Here is a 25,637-nt window from a genome sequence, read left to right as displayed (position 1 = left end):
TTGCTAAGCAAATTGCTCCAGAAGAAACACATGTAAGTGAGTACTTCCCTTTAGAAAAGTCACATTTGGAATTGATCATGGCATCTCAATGAGGCTGCCTCTTCTCAAGGCATTTGTTTGAGCATAGTTGCTTTACTTTCTAGAACACCTAACTTCAACTTCTGAAATTAGAAAAATTAATTTTGAATGTTAATTCTGAACTTCCTAAGACTCCCTAAGATGACAGAATGTTGCTAATCTGCATCATAAATGTCACTGCTATATATTTAGAGCTAGAGAAATCTATACAATATTTGACTCCAAAAGTAATGTTATGTTTTTTTTCAAGCCCACCAAAACACACATCAAAGCAAGGATCAGCCTCTTCAGAATACTGACTTGGGAGATTACACCTGTTCCAAACATGGTGTCATTTGGCAAAATATGTTGAGAACTCCCCTTTGGGGTTTGCCTCCCAAGACTCATGCACAGTCTTTTGAATTCCTTAGTGATGGCATATAGTTGTACTTTGAGTATATGTATTCAATTTGAGGAAATGACTTAAAGTCATTTGAAGCCCGGGCACCTGGATGGCTCAGTCAGTTGAGCATCTGCCTCTGGCTCAGGTCATGATCCTGGGGTCTTCGGAAATAGCCACACGTTGGGCTCCCTGCTCAGCCGGGAGTCTGCTTCTCCTTCTCCCTCTGCCCCTCTCCCCCACTCGTGCTGACTCTTCGTCTGAGATAAATACATAAAATCTTTTTTTTTTCTTAAGTCACTGGAAGCCAAATAATTTCAGAATAACTTGCAATAATTTTGGTTTCTGTTCATGTGATTATGTATTTATTTATTTATCAAATATTAACTGAGTTCCCAGGAAGTTTTTTTGCTAGGCACTCAGAAGAAAATAGTCCACCGTTCACCAACCCAGTATCCCTGAATCTTACCTGACTGTAAATCCCCTTAGTAGTTTCCTGGAAGCAGATTTCCTTCTAAAATGGAATATCTGTATTTGAAATTTCAACAGAAATTGTAGGCTCCTTGTTCTGTGTTTTCCTACACTTTAAAACAGTTTGCAGTATTGCCTGAACGAATACATAAACCACAGTACGACATTTAGTATTGGGCTTCATTCTGATTACACAGACTAATTTACTTAGATTAACAAGAAGCCAAATGTAGAATCACTTACAGTAATTTATTCAGCTCACCAGCCTGCACTAAATTAGCAAGTTTTTCCCTTGGTTCTAATGTGATACAGGCAATCACAAGCTTAAAAGTTGGTTGTATTCCAAAAGTTTGTTTGCAAGCCAAATGTTTGACTCAGAACATATTTTCCTCATTTTGCTCTGAACTTTCTGTAACCATCTTTAAATCCCTAGGGTCTCATTTCTTCAGGGTTACTGGTCTTTAGTATTAGTTGAAGGCTAGCCAATTAAATATATTCATACTAATGTAGGATGTCTAATGATTTTATCAGTTCTCACAGAAGAATTTTCATATTTAAAAACCATTGTAGGGGCGCCTGGGTGGCTCAGTCAGTTAAGTGTCTGACTTGGTTTCGGCTCAGGTCCTGATCTCATGGTTTGTGAGATGGAACCCTGCGTCGCGTAGGGCTCTGCACTCAGCGGGAGTCTTCTTGGATATTCTCTCCCTCTGCCCCCTACTCCACTCAGGCACTCTCTCTCTCTCAAATTAATTAATTAATTAATTAATTAATACTTTAAAAATAAGTAAATAAAAATAAATACATTTAAAAACCCTGTTATAAACCAAATTAATTTTTAATGGGTTTACCTGAAGGTAGCATAACAAAGCAGTCAAGAGAGAACCACCTTGGGGCACCTGAGTGGCTCAGTCGGTTAAGCATCTGACTCTTGATTTCAGCTCAGATCATGATCTCGGGGTCTTGAGATCAGCATGGAGCCTGCTTAAGATTCTCTCTCCCTTTGCCCCTCCCCACTCTCTCTCTCAAAAAAGAAAAGAAAAGAAAAGAACCTCATCTTCCCATCACCAAACTCACCAGGCTACCCACATGGTCTATCATGCCTGCCATCTCTGTGGAAGAAGTAACTGTCCTTATTTATGATGAGTTCCAGCAATTTCCAGCAATCCTCTCTTCACACTAGTTTTTCTGTCACTACTATTTTTTTGTTTTATAATCATCTGTCTTAAGAAATAAATCTCTCCCATGACCCTAAGTCCCCTTCTACCTATTTCGAGTGGCTCTCTGCTCTCCTTTGCAACAAAACAAATTCCAGAGTTGCCTATTTTTGTTCTCTACACCTTCTCATCTCCATAATCTCTCCTAAATTCATTCCAGGCAAGCCTTGGTTCCCACCATGCCACTTATTATCAGAGTCACCACTGGCCTCCATCTCACCCACCCAGACGGTTATTCACTGTTCATTCTCCCATCTACCTAATTTGACCTCTCAGCAGCATTTGATACTCTCCTTCCTGAAACATTTTCTTCTCTAAGCTTTTCTTCCTTGTCATTGGCTCTTCCTCCTCTGTTTCCTTGACTGGCTCCTAATTTTCCTCAAAATCATGCTAATTACAGTCATGCTGGCAATTGACATCATTCTGTTTCATATAATAATCACTATAACAGCAAACCTGGATTGAGTCCTTACTCAATATTAGGGATTTGTCAGGTAATATCTGCTTAATCCTCTCAACTACTATGTGCAATATGATTCCCAGTTTACAGATGGGGAAAATTAAGACTCAAAACTCAGGGCGCCTGTCTGGCTCAGTTGGAAGAGTATGCAACTCTTGATCTTAGGATCGTGAGTTTGAGCCCCATGTGGGTGTAGAGATTACTTAAATAAAAACTTAAAAACAGGGCGCCTGGGTGACTCAGTTGTTGAGCATTTGCCTGGGATCGAGTCCCACATCGGGCTCCCTGCTCAGCAGGAAGCCTACTTCTCCCTCTCCCACTCCCCCTGCTTGTGTTCCCTCTCTCGCTGTCTCTCTCTCTCTGTTGAAAAATAAATAAAATCTTTAAAAAAAAAAACTTAAAAACAAAAATAAAAAAGATCAAAGATGCAAGTTACCTAACTTGCTCACAGTCACAATTCAAGATGCCAGAGGCTTTGTTAGCAGACTTATTATTATTGTCATTATGATTATTGTTATTACTAATTTTATAGAAAACGTTCATGGATCTTCTGTAAAAAAATTTTTTTTTAATTCTTTCTTAGTTTTCCAACATGTGAATACCCAGAGCTGGGCTGATTCTTAACATAAATAGAACAATGTAACTTGCTTAATGTTATTTTATGACCCCCAAAATATAGGGGAATCAAAAGGCCCCAATACAAACACTCCGCCTACTAACCTACCATATTTCCTGAATCTCTTTTCATTAAATTCATTAAAATGGGTCATTTCTGAAGACATAAGCATTTTTAGCTATCAGAACATATGTAGGACTATTAATATAAAGGCAGTGGTTAATGAACAGTATCACATTGGTATTTCCCAGTACCCTGAGGAAAGAAAGAAATAGGGAGCTGTCTGAGCTAGAGACTCACTGTGGCCCCCAACTACCATGAATGTGTTACAATTGTCCTTTAGACACACTCAATTATACCTGGCCTAGTAGACTCTGTGCCTTCCAGAATCTAGGGTGAGCTAGAGACTCACTGTGGCCCCCAACTACCATGAATGTGTTACAATTGTCCTTTGGACACACTCAATTATACCTGGCCTAGTAGACTCTGTGCCTTCCAGAATCTAGGGTGACAGACAGTTTTCTATCTAATCAACTAATTGAATGGAAGGAGTTTACAAAGAAAACTTCCTCCTATTAGAACCCTCCTTAGGTAAAAAGAACTTTGTGCTGTTCTCTAATCAGCGGTTTCCCAACTCAACAATCAAGGAGCCGGTTAAAATTGCAGATACCCAGGTCTCACCTCACAAACTTAACCCAGAGATTTGTAGATTTGATATAGGGCCAGGAATCTACATTTTAACAAACATCCAGATTATTCTGAGGCACAGAATCTGAGGATCACACTTTAAGAAATATGAGCATAGGAACTAAATGCCAGGCTGTTCTCCATACCTGCTTAAAACCTTAGGGTTTTCTTTTGGCCACTACCAGAAACTTTCCTAGAATTATGTAAAAATTGGTAAAGTCATATTTTAATTTATTGTTTAAAAAATAGATGTTTTATTCATCTAATAAATGTGAATGTATTTTCATGATTTATAGCTACAGGAATGGGTAAGCTGTCTCTGTCAGAAATGACAGTGTGCCTTGGGAAAGGAAAATGCACAATTTTAACAGCAGAATCCTTTGATGTACTCATAATGTTAGTTTATCAGCAAGGCTACTATCAGCCTTAGCTTTTTCCTCTTAAAAAAAAAAAAAGACAACATACATTTCTAATGGTAGAAGCTATCTTCATCCATCTCTGTTACTATAGAAGTTTCCTTGAGATAAGCATTTTAAAAAGGTGATAACATTTTCATTCTGCTGGCTTGCAGCACTGGGTAGGCATTTAGAAAATCTCTTGTTTAGGTTTTCACACACCTATGTATAGTAAAACTCTCCCCACCTCCCCCGCCTCTGTTAGCCCTGGCAAAACTTTTGATGTACACTATAAATGTAGATTTTGAAAAATACAAAATAAGTTTATTTTCTCCTGTCTGATTTTCCATTAGCACCTTTGGGTTAGATTCTAGCTGACTTGCCTTTTACAATATAGGTCAGAAACCAGTAGGTGTCCAAGCAGAGGTTTTTGTAACTTTCCATACCTCCACTTCAGAAATTCCCTGTATCTTTATTTCTTCCTTCTTTGCTATACATATTAGCAGGAAGCAGATAGGTAAGAAAGAATCAGGCACAGCAACCTTCAGTGCAGTAATAATAAAAGCCACAACTTTGAAAACTTGCTGAGAAGCAGAACCAGGCATTTCATATGTTGTGGCCTAGTCCTCTAGAATTCCAAATAAAGTTCTTGACAAGAAATCCTTTGGACTTTGAATATTAAATGTGGTTATTGGCCATATAATAATCAACATAAGTGGGTTTTCAGTGATTATTAATAGTTGGTTGTTGCCTTGAAATACTAAGGGATAGAAGGAGACAAGCTAGGCCTCCACCACCATCTTTGCTCTGGTAGGCCAAGCAGCCATGGAAGAACTGTGTGTGTCATCATTATAATTGGTAGAGCAGCCTTAAGTAGCCAAAACAAGGAAAACAGGAAAGTCTTCTTTCAGTGTTCACTGCTGTGGCAGCCACCCAACTTGTACCCAGCTCTTCCTCAGGGATTATCCAGAAGAGAAGAAGACAAGATAAGGAGAGTAGATAGAGTGATCAACCACTGAAGGGATCTAAAGGAGACAAATCAAGGCCGATTGGATTATCGAGGGCCTTCTGAAGATTCTAAAATGGGAAACAAAGTGGTAACAAGCCCCAACATGCAGGGAGAGATAGTTCAGACCAAGTTTCCACTGGAAGGAACACCAGGTAAGGGAAAGTACAGTGAACAAGGAGTTTCAGGTCCCAGCCCTACATGTTTATAACTGTGTGATCCTGGACAATGCTTCATTTCTCTGAGCTCGAGTCTCCTCGTTTGTTATGAAGGGATAAGAGTTCCTGCCTTAGTTATCTCCTAGGTGATCAAGTGGTATCATATATATGAAAACATTCTCTCAAACCCAAAGTACCACATAAAAGTTGTGTATTTTCTCTCTTCCATGTGTTGAGGAAAGGATTTAGGGTGGGAAGAAAAGAATCTTTGGAGTGTTACATGGATGTTAGGGGAAAAGAGCATGAGTATGGGTACAATTATAATGGCCACCTCTGTGAGGAAAAGTACTCTGCTTTCCAGTCAAAAAGAAAAAACTTACTGAGTGTGGGCTTCAGAAGTTGTGATTTGACCTGGTGGGCTGATGTATCTCTATAGAAGTATGAGAGCTTATTTGCCAACAAAAAGTGTCCCATTAATTTTCAGTTCTGAGAGTAATAACAACTTAAACATTTGTTGAGCACTGTACTAAGCACTTTATATTATTAATGTATTTAATTCTCACAACAATGCTGTAAGATGTAGATAGTCCTATTATCTCCTGTTTGCCAATAAGGAAACAGAAGCACAGAACATGCCCCAAGTTCACACAGCTAGTAAATAAACAGTGGAGTTTGGATATAGTCTCAGTGGTCTGGCTTCAGAGCCCAGGCTTTGAACCCCCCAGTATACTTACTCTTAGAGTAAGTCACCAAAGGTTTTACAAACTGGGTATGGAAGCAAGATTAAGGGGAGACAAATAGATTTGAACCAATAACTCTTCAGTTATTCCTATTTGGATCAGCAGCGTTAAAATTAGGATTATTCATTTCTGTGCTTTTTTGTGTTGTTCCTAGACAAAGAATCTTTGTAAAATTCCAATTTGATTTTAGCAGCAGTGATAGGCAAGGGGATTTTCCCCCATTGCTTGGACATGCTTGAAAGAATCATTGTAGTGAGGATGCAATGATAATGGCTCCATGAGCCCATGGGGAACCCATAAAACTAGGGAAAAAGAAGCCCAGCACCTGAAAATCCTTTCCAGACCTCTTCCTGCTCAATATTCTCCCTCAACCCTGGCCAACCCACAAAGTTGAAGTACTGTTCGTTGTGCAATAAATAGGTTTTGAATAAAGTTGAATCGCAATTTAGTTCATTCTAGCTAACTGGGCCAGAGTCAGCTAGGGCACATTCTGTAGCAGACCAGCATTGGCCTATGTTTATACAGAACCCACCTGGGAAAAAACATATAGAAGATTAATGTCCTGACTCAACCCCCAGATAGTTCCTTCACCACAAAATTAGGCTCCTCAGTATAATCCTCATTAACATCAACCCCCATCTGGACTTACCCTCCCTTCAATACATACACAATAAAGACAGCATTGGGGCTTTTAGTTGATACTCTCCCTTGTCTACTGAAACTTTCCTTCCTCTAATGTGCATCCTTCGGGTCATTTATCTCTCGCAGATACAAGTTCTAAATGGAAGGCCTTTCTCCCCTTCTCAGTAAACCTCCGTTTTAAGAGAAGGACATTTTAACAGAGGCATCTGGGTGGCTCAGTTGGGTGAGCATCCAAATCCTGATTTCAACTCAGGTCATGATCTCAGGGTCGTGGGATCGAGGTCTGAGTTGGTCTCCATGCTGAGCACAGAGTCGGCTTGGGATTCTCTCTCTCCCTCTCCCCCTGCTTGCTCTCTCTCGCTCTCTCTGAAATAAATAAATAAAATCTTTTTTTTTTTTTTTTTAAAGAGGGACCTAACAAAGACATTGCCTTCTGTATATTTATCCTTAATGCTTAAACTGAATTTTGTGGTGGAAATTTTAGGACAGGTAGATATTTTGGCATGTCTGAAATCAGAGGAGGAAGGATGTTCTCTTTTGTTCTGAGAAGGCTCTATCCCTGTGGGACTAGAATCCAGGTCTCCTGACTGATAATCCAATGATCTTCCTATCTCACCTGCTGACTTTCGGATCAGACTGAGGCTTAAGTCTGATTCAGTCAGATTTTTCCCTTGCATTAAAAAAACAACAACAACAACAAAAAACTCTGATGTGTTACCTAAACTCAGTAATCACTTCTGATATTTATAACTGGATATTGAGTATTTTGAATGGCATTTTGAGCTTTAAACAATTTCCATATACATTAGTACTAAAAATGCCTTGACATCACAGAACTAATGGCTACAATAAGCGTCAGACATCCAAGTAAACTGGTTTTTATATTTTATATTGTGCTTGATCTTTGAAAAGACTACAAGATTCAGGATCTGAGGTTTAGGTCACTGAAGAGATTGCATCAACATCCACCCATTGGTAGGTTCCATCTCCAGAGAAATTCTCAAGGAGACCAGAACATGTTTACCTTGCTGTGATCCAGCACGGCAAATGAGAAACTGGGTTCTGTGATCTTTTTACTTGCCAGTAAGGGGAGAGGGGTAAAGGGATGGGCCAAATAGGTGAAGGGGACTATGAGATACAAACTTCCAGTTATAAAATAAGTAAGCCACAGGGATATAAAGTATACCACTGGAAATATAGTCAATAATATTACAGTAACTTTATATGGTGACAGATGTAACTAGACTTACTGTGGTGATCATTTTATAATGTATAAAAAATGTTGAATCACTATGCTGTACCCATAAAACTAATGTAATATTGTATGTCAATTATACTTCAATAATAAATAAACAAATATTGCCACTGGAACTTGTACAGTCTTAGCTGAATTATACTTTCAGTTCTGCTATGGAGATACATTATTTTTTATCCTATTAAAATGTTTCCATGGCTAAAATGAAAATGAGAGAAAAATATTTGACCATGGCCACATGATATGCCACATATCTGTGAATATTCTATATGCTTTCAGACATCATTTGCATACTTACTATTTTATAATTAAAACATGTTTTGAAACTGAGATCATAATTTGTATAGCAAACCTAAAAGATCAAAGCTCTTCTTCCAGGCTTGCTAAGGTATGGTTTAGTCAGATTTTTTTTCAAGGACCTTAACAAAGTACAATCTCCACGCTTTGCTCTCTTTAAGACATGTAGCACTTCAGTCAGATAACAAATCATCTGGCATCAATTGTCTGTTCTAACTACATTATATGCAAAAAAAGAGGGAAAAATATCCATTCATATCTCCTGTGTAAATTCAGATCTCACTACTGGAGACTCATTCTTCCCATTGTCAGTTGAATTCTCTGTCAAATCTCCAAGCGAGTGAGCCTTATATCAAGGTGGCTAAGAAGTTTTATATTCACTAGTTTAGTGCCTTTGATCTTTGTCTCTAATTGGAAGAGAAACTTTTAAGATTACCTGAACTCCAAAGGTTATTTTGGTATACAACGCTAGGGATGATCACTGTGTGGTAGAAAATTACAAAAGAGATATCATTGGGGCGCCTGGGTTGGTTAAGTGTCTGACTCTTGGTTTTGGCTCTGGTCATGATCTCAGGGTCATGGGATCGAGCCCCACGTCAGACTCCGCACTCACTGGGGAATCTGCTTGAGATTTCCCTCCCTCGCTCTCTCCCTCTGCCCTTCCCCCTGCTTGTGCTCTCTCTCTCTCTCTTTCTCTCTCCCTCTCTCTTTCTAAAATAAATAAATTTACTAAAAACAAACAAACAAAAGAGATATCATTGTTGGGGCTTCAACATTAGTGGTGTTTCTGTACCAAAAGGTTATTTATATTCTTGTGCCTGCTTTTTCAGAGTTCTATTTTTTACTTTTTTAGAGTTCTATTGTTTGAAAATGGACCTAAGATTCAAATGCTTTATCTTTTGATAGAGTTTTTACTGCAATTGCTTATGGAGTTATGGCCATTGGAGAAACACTTGTTTTGGCACCTGAATATTCGAGAGCCAAATCTGGGGCTGCACATCTGTTTGCTTTGCTGGAAAAGAAACCAACTATAGACAGCTATAGTCAAGAAGGGAAAAAACCAGTAAGCACAAATATGATTTTAAATGTCCACATTATTAATTATACACATGAATGCTCTCTATATAGAGACTTAAATGAAGGCATTATTTGATAACTTTGGAAAAGATAGTGCTATAAAGAATTAAAAACTTGTATAAAATAACTGTTATGGCTACAAAGAGAGAAAGGGGGCCTTGTCTTAAGCAAATTTTCACCTCTACTACTAAAACATATACATGTTTTATCTTAAAAAAATATACTTCTAGTTTATTTGCCTGATGCCTTGAGAATGTTCTTGAACAAAGAATTGATTTATATATTTAATTTTATTTAGACAGCTGAAACTTTGGCTGGATGTATTGGATGAAGTCTTGGATGAAGATTTGCATTAGAGTTAATTCGTTTTTTTCTCTGATAATTCGTACAAAGTGAATAATGCCTGCTGTTTCGATACCATATTTTATGGAAAATATATCTGCAATAAGAAGAGGGAAAAAAAGGAACTATATTTATTAAATTCACACATACACAGACACACATATTTAACCACAAACTCTAAAAGACCATGAATATTAAAAGAGAAATAATAGTGAGATTGTATAATTTCAAAACAAGCCTCTTAATAGTATCTTATACATTAAATATATATTCAATTTTAAGACTTATCTAGACAGTTTAAATTTAAAAGTAAGAATAGCCATTAGGTATATACTTAGAAGAAATTTTTCATTTAAAATTATTTCCCCATTAGAATTTTAACAGTAGATTTATATGTATGATAGCTTAAAATTGTATATTATCCTTAAAGCTACTTAATTATTAAAAGGAATGCCAGTCCTTAGTTACAGAAATAAAAAGATCTTGAAATTCTCAAAATAAAATGCTCAACAATGCATCATAGTCAAAGTAAGATTTCATATTTGTCTTTTAGAAAGTAAAGGATATAGAAAAATTCTCTTTAATCTTAGGATTTAGATGTATAATAACATTGCTACTCATTTCTCTCAGAACATTACAGTAAAGGGATTGAGTATCTCACAGATAAATGTCTTCATAGAACTACATTACATGGCATGGAATATGGAAATGTTTCTTATAAAGACTGTAAAATTAATTTATTTAATCATTTTATTTAATATACAAATACTTCTAAATATCACTCCCTGTGCTTTTAAAAATTAAAATCTGGGAAAGCAAAACTGGCAAATGTTGATAATTATTGCAGCTGGGAGATAATCCATTACATTTTTCTCTCTCTGCTTTTGTAGATGTTTGAAATTTTCCATAATAAAATGTTTAAAATAGGTGTGCCTGGGTGGCTCAGTCGGTTAAGTGTCTGCCTTTGGCTCAGGTGGTGATCTTGATGTCCTGGGATTGAGCCCCAAGTCAGTCTCCCTGCTCAGTGGGGAGTCTACTTCTCCTTCTCCCTCTGCCCCTCCCTCTGCTCAAGCTCTCTCTTTCTCTCTCAAAAAAATAAGTAATCTTTTAAAAAAATATTTAAAATAGTAAGAATAAATTTTAAAATGTATTAAAGTCTAGTAGTATAAAATCTCTCTATGCCTTTTCCAGAGCCACAGAGCGTACACAAAAATAATGCACTCTTCATTATTCTGTAGTTCCCAGGTTGATTTTGTTAAACATTTTTGCATAAATAATATTCATTTCAGGGAAAAGCAGAAAGCACTGAATAAGCTAAAAATAAGCTACTACAGCACTTAACATTTTGGCATATATCCTAACATTTCTTTCTTTTGACAACACAGTGTCATCATCAAACATTTTTTGATGCTCTTGTCCTCCACATACCCCTGCCTTCTGCCTGTATGCTGGGTTCAGAATATGCTGAGCATGACTATTAAACCTGACTATTTAAAATGCAATTGAATGAGGGCAAGCAAACATGAAGTTCAAAAGAATCCAAAATCTTAGAACCAAATATATAAAGGGAAAGTTAATCATTTAGTGATAGTTCTGGAAAGTCTTTTGTAAACATCCTTGGTATATATATAAGTATTGGTTTACAAATTAACAAAAGAGATTGAAGCATAGAGAGAAAAATAAACTTTTATTTATTTATTTTTTAAAGATTTTATTTATTTATTTGACAGAGAGAGACACAGCAAGAGAGGGAACACAAGGAGGGGGAGTGGGAGGGGGAGAAGCAGGCTTCCCGCCGAGCAGGGAGGCCAATGCGGGGCTCAATCCCAGGACCCCGGATCATGACCTGAGCTGAAGGCAGACGCTTAACCATCTGAGCCACCCAGGCGCCCCAGAAAAATAAACTTTTAGGCATCACTGCTGAATAATGATCAATTGAAAACAAAGATAAGCCCAAATTCAAAGCATAATATATATTAGCTGTAAAACATGGTCCAACTTAGAAAAATAACATTTATACATATAGTTTATGAGGACCCCAGCTATTCCAAATTAAGCAATAAAGGTCTGTAAAAGACAAACTAAATTTTTAAAGATATTTACAATTATTCAGAACATTTGGTCAAACAGCTAGTCTGCAGATTAGACTATGTCTAGGTAGTGAAACCAAAGGAAACCAGTGCTTTTTAGGAACTTGGTGAAGTCCAGTAATGGAGACAAGAAGTACAGATGTAAAAACCTAAACAAAAGTGACAGAAATGATCAGGCAGTCAACAGCTCTATAGAGAGGAATACTGTTTAAAATAAAATGGTTGTGGAAATATGCATAATTTTCAGGAAGCACTCAGCCAATGTGCTATAATGTGTTACAATCTTTTAAGTTATCATTCTAAACCCTGCCAACTTTCTTTCGCAGGATACATGTGAAGGGAATATAGAGTTTCGAGAGGTCTCTTTTTTCTATCCATGTCGCCAGGATGTTCTCATCCTTTGTGGCTTATCCCTCAGTATTGAGAAAGGGAAGACAGTAGCATTTGTTGGGAGCAGTGGCTGTGGAAAAAGCACTTCTATCCAACTTCTGCAGAGATTTTATGACCCTGTACAAGGACAAATGGTAAGACTGATTTTAAGTACTGCTTATCTAGGGTTTAGTGGTGCTATTCTTAAACATTCCCTTGGGCTTAATCATCCTTACTGGTTTGAATAGGGTAAACAGTGCAGTAGTTTAAAAAAAAAAATCTCTCTCCCTTAACTAAGTGGACAAGCAAACCAATAACAAAAATGATGGATAGGACTTTGAGGCTAAATACAAAATACAAAGACTCAAAGATTCTTCAGTCATGATGGTGACAGAAATTTTGATCTTAAATTGAAGACAACACAAACAAATGGTAAGATATTCCATGCTCATCAATTGGAAGAACAAATATTGTTAAAATGTCTGTAGTACCCAAAACAATCTATGGATTTAATGCAATGTCTATCAAAATACCAACAGCATTTTTCACAAAGCTAAAACAATCCTAAAATTTGTATGGAACCACAAAAGACCCCAAATAGCCCAAACAATCTTAAAAAAAAAAGAAGAGCAAAGCTGGAAGCATTACAATTCCAGACTTCAAGTTATATTACAAAGCTGTAGTAATCAGAACAGTATGGTACTGGCACAAAAACAGACACATAGATCAATGGAACATAATACAGAGTCCAGAAATAAAGCCACACCTTTGACAAAAGGAAGAATATAGAATAGGGAAAAGACAGTCTCTTCAATAAATGTGCTAGGAAAACTGGACAGTTATGCAAAAGGATGAAACTGGACCACTTTCTAACATATATAAAACAACTCAAAGTAGATTACCTACATGTGAGACCTGAAACTACAACAGTCCTAGAAGAGAACACAGGCAGTAATTTCTCTGACATTGGCTATAGCCAACATTTTTCTAAATATGTCATCTAAGGCAAGGGAAATGAAAGCAAAAATAAACTATTGGGACTACATCAAAATAAGCTTTTGCACAGTGAAGGAAAACAACAAAATAAAAAGGCAGCCTACTGAATGGGAGAAAATATTTGCAAATGATATCTCCAGTAAAGGGTTAATGTCCAAAATATATAAAGAACTTCTACAACTCAATACCAAAAAGAAAAAAAAAAAATCCAATTTAAAAATGGGCAGAGGACCTGAAGAGATATTTTTCAAAGACATACAGATGGCCAACAACACATAAAAAGGTGGTCAACATCACTAATCATCAGGGAAATGTAAATTAAAACCACAATGACATATCACTTTATACCTGTCAGAATGACTAGAATCAAAAAGATAAGAAATAACAGATGTTGGCAAGAATGTGGAGGAAAATGAACACTCATGCACTGTTGGTAGGGATGTAAATTGATATAGCCACTGTGGAAAAGAATATGAAGGTTCCTCAAAAAATTATAAGTAGAAATACTATATGATCCAATAATTCCACTACTGGATATTTACCCAAAGAAAATGAAAACACTAATTTGAAAAGATATGTGCACCACTGTGTTTATTGCAGCATTATTTATAATACCAAGATATGGAGCAAACTAAGTGTCCATTGATAGACAAATGGATAAGGAAGATGTGAGATGCATATACATATATATATATATATATATATATATATATATATATATATATGCAATGGAATATAATTCAGCCATAAAAAAGGATGAGATCTTGCGATTTGTGATAACATGGATGGACCTAGAGCGTATTATGCTAAGTGAAATAAGTCAGACTGAGAAAGACAAATACTATATGATTTCACTTATATGGGGAATCTAAAAAACAACACAAATGAATAAACAAATAAACTAGCAGAATTAGACCTATAAACACACAGGAACAAACGGATAGTAGCCAGAGGGAAGGAGGGGGATGGGCAGAATGGATGAAGGGGGGTAAGTAGGAGATAGAGGCTTCTAGTTATGGAATGAATAAGTCACAAGAATAAAGGGCACAACATAAGAAATATGGCCAGTAATATTGTACTAGCCTTGAATGATGACAGATGGTAGCTACACTTGTGGTGAGCATAGCATAATGTATAGAGAAGTTGAATCACTATATTGCACACCTGAAACTAATGTAACATTGAGTGTCAACTGTACTCAAATTTTTTAAAAAATTTAAGAAAAATTAAAAGTCTACAAATTAGAAATTTTAAAAAAGAAAAAAAGGAATTTTGATCTTAAAAGATATGGAATTCTTTTAGAATACAGATGTTAGAGGAGGGTTCTAATATCTGTATCTAGGCTCTTTCTTTATTCTCTTGGTTTAAGACAGAGATAAATTTCCTCTGCCACCCTGTTTCAGGCTTCCTACTCTTCCCACTGGCCTTCTCCACCCACCAACTCCCAAAATTTTAAGCATGGTTAGGGCTTACCTAAATCAGCTCCATTAAGTCCTGCATCCTGATCTCAAAAAAAGATGCAACCTCTCTTGCCTTAGAATCCCAGTGACTTTTTCTCACCTGGCACCTTTCTTACTCTTCCATATATTCAGGTTTTCAATATCCTCTCCCCACAACCAGCACCACATCACATACACACACACACACCTTCCTGTTCTGCCTCCTCCTCCCCACAAAAAATCCTAAGCCCCTAAAAGTCAAAGACTGTCATATTAGTCCTCATTCTCCTGCAATTTACAGGGTGGTTCCCCCTCATCACAGATTCTCAATGACTATTTGCAAAATAAAATGGTCCAGAATGGCTCCCTTGTTACCAGTGGTAACACTGAGTTAACAATTAGTCCAAAATTAGGTAACAGTCATCTATTTGCACATAACATAGCACATCCCTCCTTTAAACCTTCCAATGGCTTCCTACCACAGTTAGAATAAAACAGAGTCCATTCCATCAATCATGGTCCTTCATGATCTGGTCCCTGCCTCTCTCTCCAAACTCCTCTCCTACCACTCCCCACCTTATATACTGTGTGTTGTCTCACTGGCTTCTTTGTGTTCTTTAAACTCACTTAATGGCCTTCGTTCTTGCTGTTTCCCTGATTGGAATTTTCTCGCTCTAACCTCTTTGCTGACTACTTACCATTCAAGTCTCAATCTAAATGCTACTTCCTTAGGTAGGGTTTCTTAGATTACTCCGTAGAAAATAACACATTCACCAACCTGCTTCCCACTTCCTCCCCACATCCTCAGTCACTCTCAATCCCATTATCCTGTTTTCATGACACTCTTTTTTGAGTTGCTTATTTGTTAGTGTGTTTATTGACTGCCTGTCCCCACTAGAATATAAGCTGCAGGAGGGCAAGAGTTTTGTCTTGCTTACCACTATTTCCCTGGTACCTGAAAAGTCCCCATCAGCTAGTAGGTATCCTCATCAAATGCCAGTTGAATGTTGTTATATGTTCATGTGAATAAGCATGGTTGTGTACAAAATGACATACCTCTATATGTGGACTATTGTATCAGTCTACACCTTCTCTCTCTGGGCTTTAATAAAGTGGGGTCCTGTTACAGTAGAGGTTGTTCATTTGCCATCTGACTTCAGCACAAAGCACCAGCTTTACTCTGGACTCCAGGCAAGTCTCTAGACTATGTGGCCGTTCGTAGAAATGTCAAGTAAGTTTAGGAGTTGGCATTTTAGTCAGTTACACTCTGCTTCTGTGCAGTATGATTTATGATACATCCTTGGGTAGCATTTTACTGTGAGGCAGCTTGAATTCCTACCCTTCTTGTTATAATTTGTATATGTTTGAATATAGGAACTGTAACATGATACAGTTGTTGGATCTTCACATACCATTCTCCATTTTGCTCTTGGCAGCTGTTTGATGGTGTGGATGCAAAGGAACTGAATGTACAGTGGCTCCGTTCCCAAATAGCAGTTGTTTCTCAAGAGCCTGTACTCTTCAACTGTAGCATTGCCGACAACATTGCCTATGGTGATAACAGCCGTGTTGTGCCATTAGATGAAATAAAAGAAGTAGCAAATGCAGCAAATATTCATTCTTTTATTGAAGGTCTCCCTGAGGTAAGAAAAATATCTGAAATCTTGAATTACAAAGCTGCCAAGTAAGCCTAAGTGCTTTTATGTGCTACTTGAATTATACAACTTATTTATTGCTAGCATCTAATATAAAGTTATATGTAAAAAGCAAAGATTGAGATGTTTCTGGACTAGTTTTTCCAAGACCAAACTGTATTAATATTCACTGAATATTAATTGATTTGATTGATTTGATTCTTTACCTTTTATCCATATACACTCTACTCATGTCTATACCACCATCATCCCCTCCAACCCCTGGACCACTCCGATAGCATCTTAGTCTGTCTTCCTGCTGCCAGTCTGCCCCATTATAATTCTTCTTCCTCACACTAACTAGGGGGATCTTTTAAAAACATAAATTAGATTCTGTCCCTTCCTGCTTAAAACTTCCTAATGGCATCCCTTTGCACTTAAAAAAATGTTCAAATTTCTTATGTGGCTGGCAAAGCTTTCTGTGATCTGGTCCTGCTTGCCTCTCCAGTTCCTTCCTTACCATATGCTCATTCTGCTCCAACCACACTGTCCTCTTTTCTATCTCATGAACACACCAAGTTTTTCCCTACGTCAGGACATTTACACTTGCTGTTTCTTCAGCCAGGACCTCCCTTCCTCCGGCTCTTTGCAGAGCCAACTCCTTAACTTTCGAGCTCCTTGAAATGTCATCTTTGCCGAGACCCTCCATGGCCACCTTACTTAGAAGAGTCCCCACCACTCCTGTCACCTACCACATATTCATAACATTTGACTTTTACTCTTAAATTGTTCGTTATCTTTCATTATTTCTGTTGTCCTATTTCCCAAATTTACCCAAAACTACATTTTGCAGAGACTCAGTATGCTAACTTTTTACAATAAACTTTAGAAACCAAGATGATGTTATTTCCTAAAAGAAAGAATGACTTGTTTCTCAGTGTTTTTAACGTTAGTTTACCTTCATATCACCATTACCCAAAAAAAAAAAAAAAAAAAAAATATGTAGAACCATAAAGAAATCTGGTGCCAAAATATCATTTTGGAATAGGACATTGGACATCACATCTAGCAGCAATGTAAATGATCATTTGTTGTAGTGAGGAAAAGAGAGGGAGTTGGGAGATGATTTAGGAGCTATTTCCAGTGTTATGAATGCCTGAATTAGTAATTATAAAGTGAAATAAAACAAGGAAAAGGATTTAAAAGATATTGGAAAAGTGGAATTACCAAAACATGGCTCAGGAATGTCTGTGAAAAGTGAGCAAGAAAGTGTACGATACACTCGACAGCCTGCTGGAATAAAAGCACACAGAGTGTGTGATGAGCTTACAAAGGCAGGAGTGACAAATTCTTTAGGAGCTCAGAGGAAATCACACAGAAGATGTTGTTTTAAATCGGATTTTGAAAAATGAGTAGAAGTTCCCCAGGCAGAGAGGAGACAAATCCATACTTAGAAGACAGAATAGGCTCACATGGAAACATACATATATAAAAGAGTTTCAGGTGTTTGGAAGGAAATAAATTTAAAATCCTGAGCATAAGGCATAAATTGGGGAATTGAGAAGAGGCCAAAACATGAGCAGAGACTAAATGTGAAGGTTCTGATATACTAGGCTAAGAAGCTTGGACTCTGTCTTATTGGAAATAGGAAACCACTAGACATTTTTAGGCAAAGAAATAATGTGATCAGATTTTAAAGCAAAAAGTTGCTGCCGAAACTCAGCCTCTTGTTTGCTCATCCAGGAGGCACTGTGGCCTTTGTGGTAATGGCAGAGATTGGCATTAAAAGGACAAGCCCTGGTGCTTTACAACATTCTGGATGAGAGCAGTGCAGGTCCACACTTTCTGTTCCCCAGTTCCAGTTTCCAAAAGCTGTTAAACTCCATCCCTTACACACAAATTTTGTATGTTTGGTGCAGACTTATTTGGTGGCCAAAATGATGTGAAGCCATATGTAGTCTTTATTAATCCTACTTAGAATGAATAATCAAATATTTCTGCACAAATATTCATATGTTTGATTACCACTTGCTTCCCCAGAACTTCTGGGGGTGTTATTATATATCACATACTAAATATATATTATAGTATATACAATTTGTAGTATATTTTCTTCTAAAGTCAAACAAACAAGGGGCACTTGGCTGGCTCAGTTGGTAGAGCATGTGACTCTTGATCTCAGGGCTGTGAGTTCAAGCCCCATGTTGGGTATAGAGATTACAAAATAAATAAAGTCAAACAGGTTGTTTGCTTTTTTTTTTTTTTTTGAGAGAGAGAGCGGGAGGGAGGGGCAGAGCAGGAGAGAGAATCTTAAGCACAGAGCCCAACAAGGGGCTCGATCTCACAACCCTGAGATCATAACCTGAGCCGAAATCAAGAGTCAGAAGCTTAACTAAGTGAGCCATCCAGGTGCCCCCCAAAAAAGAATTCTTAAACAGATAAAGACCTAAGGGTTTCTGGTAAGGGATTGTGGACCTGACTGGCAACTCAAACTCAGAGGGTGAATAGCAAGGCATCAATTTGGAGAATGCTAAGGGTAACATCTATACTATATACTATGGAGATGACCTGCAGACATCCAGAAATACCCACCTAGGAGGGGAGTTGAAGCAACACGGCCTTGGTCTTGAGGATCCTCTGAGAAACTTACCAGGTATAGATGTAGCTCTCGATCAGGACACATCAAGGCTCCTTGAATAAGACTTCAACCACTGAAACCACCCTAAATTTCTCTCCAGGGTTTGCAGGGATTCTCTAGAATACAGTTGGTTAGGATTAGACTTTCTGATGTTCTCTCCAGAACCCAATTGGCTTTTAGCCCCAGGTTCGTATCAAGGAGTCATTGTTCCTTAAGCATGTCATAAACAGGTTGCATATTTTAGGACACTCACCATCCATCCCAGTGTTTGCCAGAAAATTGATTTAGATTTTCAGTTTAAACAGCAGAATGAGGGGCGCCTCGGTGGCTCAGTTGGTTAAGCATCGGCTCAGGTCATGATCTCAGGGGACTGGGATCGAGCCCCCCTGAGTTGAGTCAGACTCCCTGCTCAGCAGGGAGCCTGCTTCTCTCTCTCCCTCTGCCTGCTACTTACTCTTCTTGTGCGCTCTTTCTCATAAAAATAAATAAAATCTTTAAACAGGAAAGTGAAACTCTGTAGTTCTTTTTTTTTAAAGATTTTATTCATTTATTTTTTTGAAAGAGGTCACATGAGCATGAGCAGGGGGAGGGGCAGAGGGAGAAGCAGGGTGTCCACTGAGCAGGGAGCCCAATGCGGGGCTGGATCCCAAGACTCCAGGATCATGACCCGAGCTGAAGGCAGACGCTTAACCGACTTAGACACCCAGGTGCCCCTGTAATTCTTCATTAAAAAATGAAAACCTTCACTCTGAGTATCTGAAAATGTTTTTAGGTTGGTATTGAGACAATGTGTATATTGACATTTATAATCTGTTCTGCTTAATGATGGACAAAAACATCTGAATTTAATTTTCATCCAATTCATTCTTGATGCTAAGATCTTCCTGCAATCCAGAGAAGGCCAAGAAGTGCAAAGTGATTTCTAAGCTAGTATTGTTATCTTCTTCAGCTACACTAGAATAACCCGTGTACAATTTAAGCTAGACTGGCAGGAAGAGCTATAAACCATTATCATTTCCACCCAATCCTCTCTCAGTTTTTGGTTTAGGGTTGGATTCTCTAATTTGGATGGGAACTTTGTGGTGTGTGGAAATGAATGACATAGTTTTATCTGATTATCCTGTCCTGTGATTCCAAATTTAATAAAATGTATTTTAGAAGGAAGGGGCCCAGTGTGCTGGCAGTCCTAGATAAAAGCACAGAGGAGATAAAGTCTGGTTTTTTTTGGAGAGCATTCACTTCAGAGAAGACACTTTTACTGGGCTTTAGTAACTCAGACACCATTGTTTTATATAAAGCAAACAACTGTGCATTTTAAATTGAAAAATGAACTTTGAGGTGAAGTAAACACATTTATCATAAGGCTGTGTCACAGGCTCTCTCGATACCCACTCCACCCAAATGGTACCCCTTGAAGGCAGTCAGATGTGAAGGGAAAGGCAATTAATTCAAGCTTCTCTAAGTCACTAAGACAAACAAACAGCATGTTAATCACATGCTGCATCTTCTCTATGATGCTGCTACAGGATCCACCTTTAGAAGGTTGTATAATTAGACTTGCTTTCCCACGAGAGTCAATCCATCCACACATTCTTGTCTAGATATCAATAGTATATATTTGTTAGACAACTGTCAAGGGGTATTAGAAAGCAGTGTGAAACCTTGGAGGAAAGTAGAGTCAATGGGACAATCTAGAAAGCAAGTGGGAGCCTGCTTGTACCAACTGAACTGACTGGTCATGATTTAGCAGACTACAGCAGCTTCAGGATACTCCTCTAGCAGTTTCTTTATTCTTCTGTGGAGGAAAACACTGGAGAAAAGGTCACTAGTAAGTAGGAGGGCCATGGAAACATTGGGAGTGCTAAATGTCACTGTTATGGCCTGAAAAGATGAACGGACTGTCTACAGACACCAGCCTAATTTACTGCTAGGAAGATACCTGCGGGACGGAGAACAGGATCTCAGTCCCTGGAGAGGTGTGCCCCTAGAGTTTGGTGAGAGCCAGAGTGAAGAAACCCAATGATTTCCTTGTTTTTATATACTTTAAATCATTTTGACCTGAAAATAGAAGGTAATAGAATTTAATGCAAAAAGATTTGTGTTTACTGAAAACATTCGCCAGTAATTTTTTTCTTATGCTTTAATTCAAACAATCCCTTTGTAGAAGCCTAATGGCAAAGGTCTGCTGTTTGTGATCTGCGTAGATATGTAAATGAGATGGTAGTGTTTACTGCTGGTTTAGCGTTTATTTGCAACAAAGCCCAAGAATAGATTTCAGCACTTGTTGGGACACAAATTTTCAAGAGTAGCAAAATTTGAAATATTTAGATGGTTCTCGCCCACTGTTGCCATGCTAATTTAAATAACCAAGCCTTGCTTTCTTAATTGCATGTTCCTGTAATAGAAATACAACACACAAGTTGGACTGAAAGGAACACTGCTTTCTGGAGGCCAGAAACAAAGACTAGCTATCGCAAGGGCTCTTCTCCGGAAACCAAAAATTTTACTGTTGGATGAGGCCACTTCAGCCCTTGATAATGAGAGTGAAAAGGTAACTTTCTCTTATTTCATCTCAGAATATTATATCAAATAAGAGAGTGGAGTATTGTGGAAGAAATCAAGGTCAGTTTGGGGCAAGAAAGACCTGGAGAGAATTGTAATCATAGGGTCACAAGTTCTAATTAAGGTTCTGGCCTTTAAAAAAAAAATGTTAGAGGCTGGTGGGTAGGTGGGAGGGAGTTGGGACACAGGGCATCTTATGTTCTAGAAGGGTTTTCTCACTTGATTTATCAGAAAGGCCCAATTCTTGAAATGTTTCTCCAGTCAAGTAAAAAGCCCAAGAAAAATAACTTTCCTATTTATTATTATGTTTATGATACCAAACAAATTAATAAGGCAATCTGCATGCCTTAAAAGAGTAATCTACACTACAGTGTCAGAGCCTGCTAGTTACTCCCTCTTCTATAGACAGTTAGCTCTGTTTGAGAAGAAAACAAGGGAAAAAAAGAGACTGACAATAGACCTACATTGCAGGCTCCTTCGGATGTTAAATTTTGCTATGTCCTTGTGCTCTAATGGTTTCTTGCACATAGTAGGCACTTATTTGTTAAATGAACATTGGTAATTTACCAAGTGCCCATTATATGCTATTATCTCAATCCTCACAACTTGATGAATTAGCTTATTTTATTAGCCATATGCATTTTATAGGTTAGCATACTAAGGCTTAGAAAAGTTATGTAACTTCCCTGAGTTTAATAGAGGGTGTCTGATCTAAGAGTTTATGTGGTTAACCATCACACAATTGGTATTTGTAAATGATTATCATTCTTGACTTCTAAGTAGACAATGTGTTAATGAAAGAAAAAAACATGATTTTTTGAATCAGACATACCTGAGCTGTAATCCTGGATTCATCAGTTACTAGCAGTATGACCTTGGTCAAGTGACCTGGACTTTTCGAATCTCAGTTTATTCATCACAAAAAAAAATATCCCCCACCTTATGGGGTTATTGCAGGGACTTAAATTAGATATCCATCATTGGGATGAATATTTTATATATTCAATAAATACTGGTTTTCAGCCTCACTCTCATTTCTTCTGTACAACATTATAACCCATCATAGCTGAGACTTTAGCCAGAATAATTTTATAGCTAAATTCTACCAAAATAAATAAATAAATGCTATGAGAAGAAATGGAGTAAGTAAATTAGACATTCTACTTAGGTGTGGAAATATTACTTTCTGACTCTTGAGTTTGGAACCACCTACTTACATACAGACAACCACCTCATTTTTATTCATTATCACAAAAGCTTTTCTAATTAGAAGTCTAAATGTGTCTATAATTACTTTTTCTAGATTTCTATTGAGTATGGTGAGTATTTCACAAAGCAGGGCAGTTGCCTTTGGGGATAAGCAAATACACAAAGAATGTTATTAGATTACCTTTACCAATTTGATTTGGGTAAGTTTATTAGCATCTAAGTCAAGCTAGCAATCACAGGTCCTTTTCTCTTCCAGGTGGTTCAGTATGCCCTCAATAAGGCCAGAAAGGGGAGGACTTGCCTAGTGGTTGCTCACAGACTCTCCACAATACAGAATGCAGATCTGATAGTGGTCCTGCACAATGGGAAAATAAAGGAACAGGGAACTCATCAAGAACTCCTGAGAAATCGAGATATGTATTTTAAATTAGTAAATGCACAGTCAGTGCAGTGATGCTGTTGGAGTTAGCACATACTTTATCTTTGTGTAATGCAAAGAAAGTACTTAGTAATTATTTGGCATGCTTTGATCTCTTTTGTTACATGTATCAATATCCGGAATCATGCTATTCAAGTACAGACACGTTCTGTGTACACAACATCTTCTCTTCAGATTTTTTAAAGGAAACAAAATTTGCTAAACTCATGTGAGATAATGCCTGCTTCCCTCCTTTGTAAAAATGTTCTGACCCATGTGTTTGTAAAGAAGTTTCCTACAAAATGAATCTATTTTCCTGTCAACTTCGACTATAAAATTGGGAATATATTCCAAGAGAGAAAAATTATCCAGTTAACTGAATTGAAAGATTTTAGTAAAGAGAGAGATGTAATTGGGGCTGAATGATTTTACCGTGGAGCTTCCAGCATTTTGTAACACATATTAAAGCACTTTGAGCAAGTCCTATTCTTCAGACCATAGGACTTTCTCTCATCTCTCTCTCAATGTTTCTTTTAATGAATATCCAGTGTTCCCAAAATTCAGCTATATCCCTTTATTAGGGGGATAGGGAGGATTACAATGTAAAATTTCTGGCAGAATTAGATAGTTATCTTCCAATTTACCAGTAAGTGAAATGCCTCACATGATCCATCCTGAAGATTTCATTATTCCAAGCTTTAGGTTTTGCAGAATTACAGGCATATTTGTGTATGAACACTTACTTACTTAAAATAAGAGTTAGTTTTATTATTGGTGAAAAATTTTAAAAGCCATCTTCTATTATTCAATCAAGTAATTTGTTTAAATTTTACATGTACTTTATTTTATGTAATATATTATCTAAAAGTTCAGTGTAAATAACAATATTGGTAAACTGAGTCATATTTTCCACTTACTTATGTAATTTCATCTAGTGATATTATCTCTATTTTTAATTGTATCTTCTTCCATTTACAGTGACACAGCCAGTTGCCAATAATCAGAAATATTGTAAAAAAAAAACTAAAACCATTTGTGCATATGCCACTTTTTTTAAATGAAAAATAAAAATAGGAGTGGGGGTTGAGAACGGATTTATTGTTTAGAAACATTAACACTGAAAGCCTGTGGCTACTTTTTTTATTTATTTAAATTCAATTTAATTAACATATACTGTGAGGTAGAATTTAGTGATTCATCAGTTGCATACAACACCCAGTGCTCATTCCATCAAGTGCCCATCACCCAATTAACCCATCCCCCCAACCACCTCCCCTCCAGCAGCTCTGTTTGTTTCCTATAGGTAAGAGTCTCTTATGATTTGCCTTCCTCTCTGGTTTTGTCTTATTTTCTTTCCCTTACCCTGTGTTCATCTGTTTTGTTTCTTAAATTCCATATATGAGTGAAATCAGATGGTATCTGTCTTTCTCTGACTGACTTATTTTACTTGGCATAATACCCTTTAGTTCCATCCACATTGTTGCAAATGGCAACATTTCATTCTTTTTGATGGCTGAGTAATATTTCAGTGTGTGTGTGTGTGTGTGTGTGTGTGTACCACCTCTTCTTTAGCCATTCATCTGTCCATGGACATCTGGACTCTTTCCATAGTTTGGGTATTGTGGACATTGCTGTTATAAACATTGGGGTGCATGTGCCCCTTCAAACCATTATGCTTCTAGCCTTTGGATAAATACCTAGTAGTACAATTGCTGGGTCATAGGGTAGCTCTATTTTTAACTTCTTGAGGAACCTCCCTACTGTTTTCCAGAGTGGCTGCACCAGTTTGCATTCCTACCAACAGTGTAAGAGAGTTCCCCTTTCTCCACATCTTCACCAACATCTGTTTTTTTCCTGACTTGTTAATTTTAGCCATTCTAACCAGTATGAGGTAGTATCTCATCCCTGATGCTGAGTGATGTTGAGCATCCTTTCATGTGTCTCTTGGCCATTTGTATGTCTTCTTGGAGAGAAATGCCTGTTCATGTCTTTTGTTGTGGCTACTTTGCTATTATACATGGATATAGAGGTCTCGGTGGTTTCTGTTTCCAGAGTAGGGAGGGCAGGAGGAAAAGCACAGTACTGTATGGCTTTGCTTAAAAGCCTCAGAGCAGGAGAACCTCAGGCTCCAATTCTGTAATCCCTCCTAGATTGGCAAACACAGGCATACCTCATTTTATAGAGTTTTGTTATTGCACTTCATTATTGCAATTCAACTTTTAAAGTAGTCTCCACACCCAATGTGGGCCTTGAACTCACAGCCCTGAGATCAAGAGTCATATGCTCTACCAACTGAGCTAGCCAGGCACCCCTCGATATTGCATTTTTTACAAATTGAAGATTTGTGGCAATCCTGCATTTAGCAAGTCTATCGGTGCCATTTTTTAATAGCATTTGCTCACTTCCTGTCTCTGCGTCACATTTTTGTAATTCTCAAAACATTTCAAACTTTTTCATTATTATTA

The 25,637-nt window shown here is 37.5% G+C and overlaps 1 protein-coding gene across 1 annotated transcript in view; it reads left to right on the top strand.

Annotated features, from left to right (window-relative positions):
• Positions 1-23,272, top strand: part of ABCB5 (ATP binding cassette subfamily B member 5) — a 115,664-nt gene extending 92,392 nt beyond the window's left edge. The window contains exons 23-27 of the mRNA XM_045865130.2: positions 9,305-9,461; positions 12,234-12,431; positions 16,148-16,354; positions 21,388-21,534; positions 23,011-23,272. Coding sequence (XP_045721086.1) covers positions 9,305-9,461; positions 12,234-12,431; positions 16,148-16,354; positions 21,388-21,534; positions 23,011-23,208 — 907 coding nt within the window. The 3' untranslated portion in view covers positions 23,209-23,272. The remainder of the gene's footprint in view (positions 1-9,304; positions 9,462-12,233; positions 12,432-16,147; positions 16,355-21,387; positions 21,535-23,010) is intronic.
• The last annotated feature ends 2,365 nt before the right edge of the window (positions 23,273-25,637 follow it).

The sequence above is a fragment of the Mirounga angustirostris genome, unplaced genomic scaffold, assembly GCF_029215605.1.
Source record: "Mirounga angustirostris isolate CCGP_5_RB_7025 unplaced genomic scaffold, mMirAng1.0.hap1 SCAF_12, whole genome shotgun sequence".
NCBI lineage: Eukaryota > Metazoa > Chordata > Mammalia > Carnivora > Phocidae > Mirounga > Mirounga angustirostris.
This window is presented reverse-complemented; position numbering and strand designations above follow the sequence as displayed.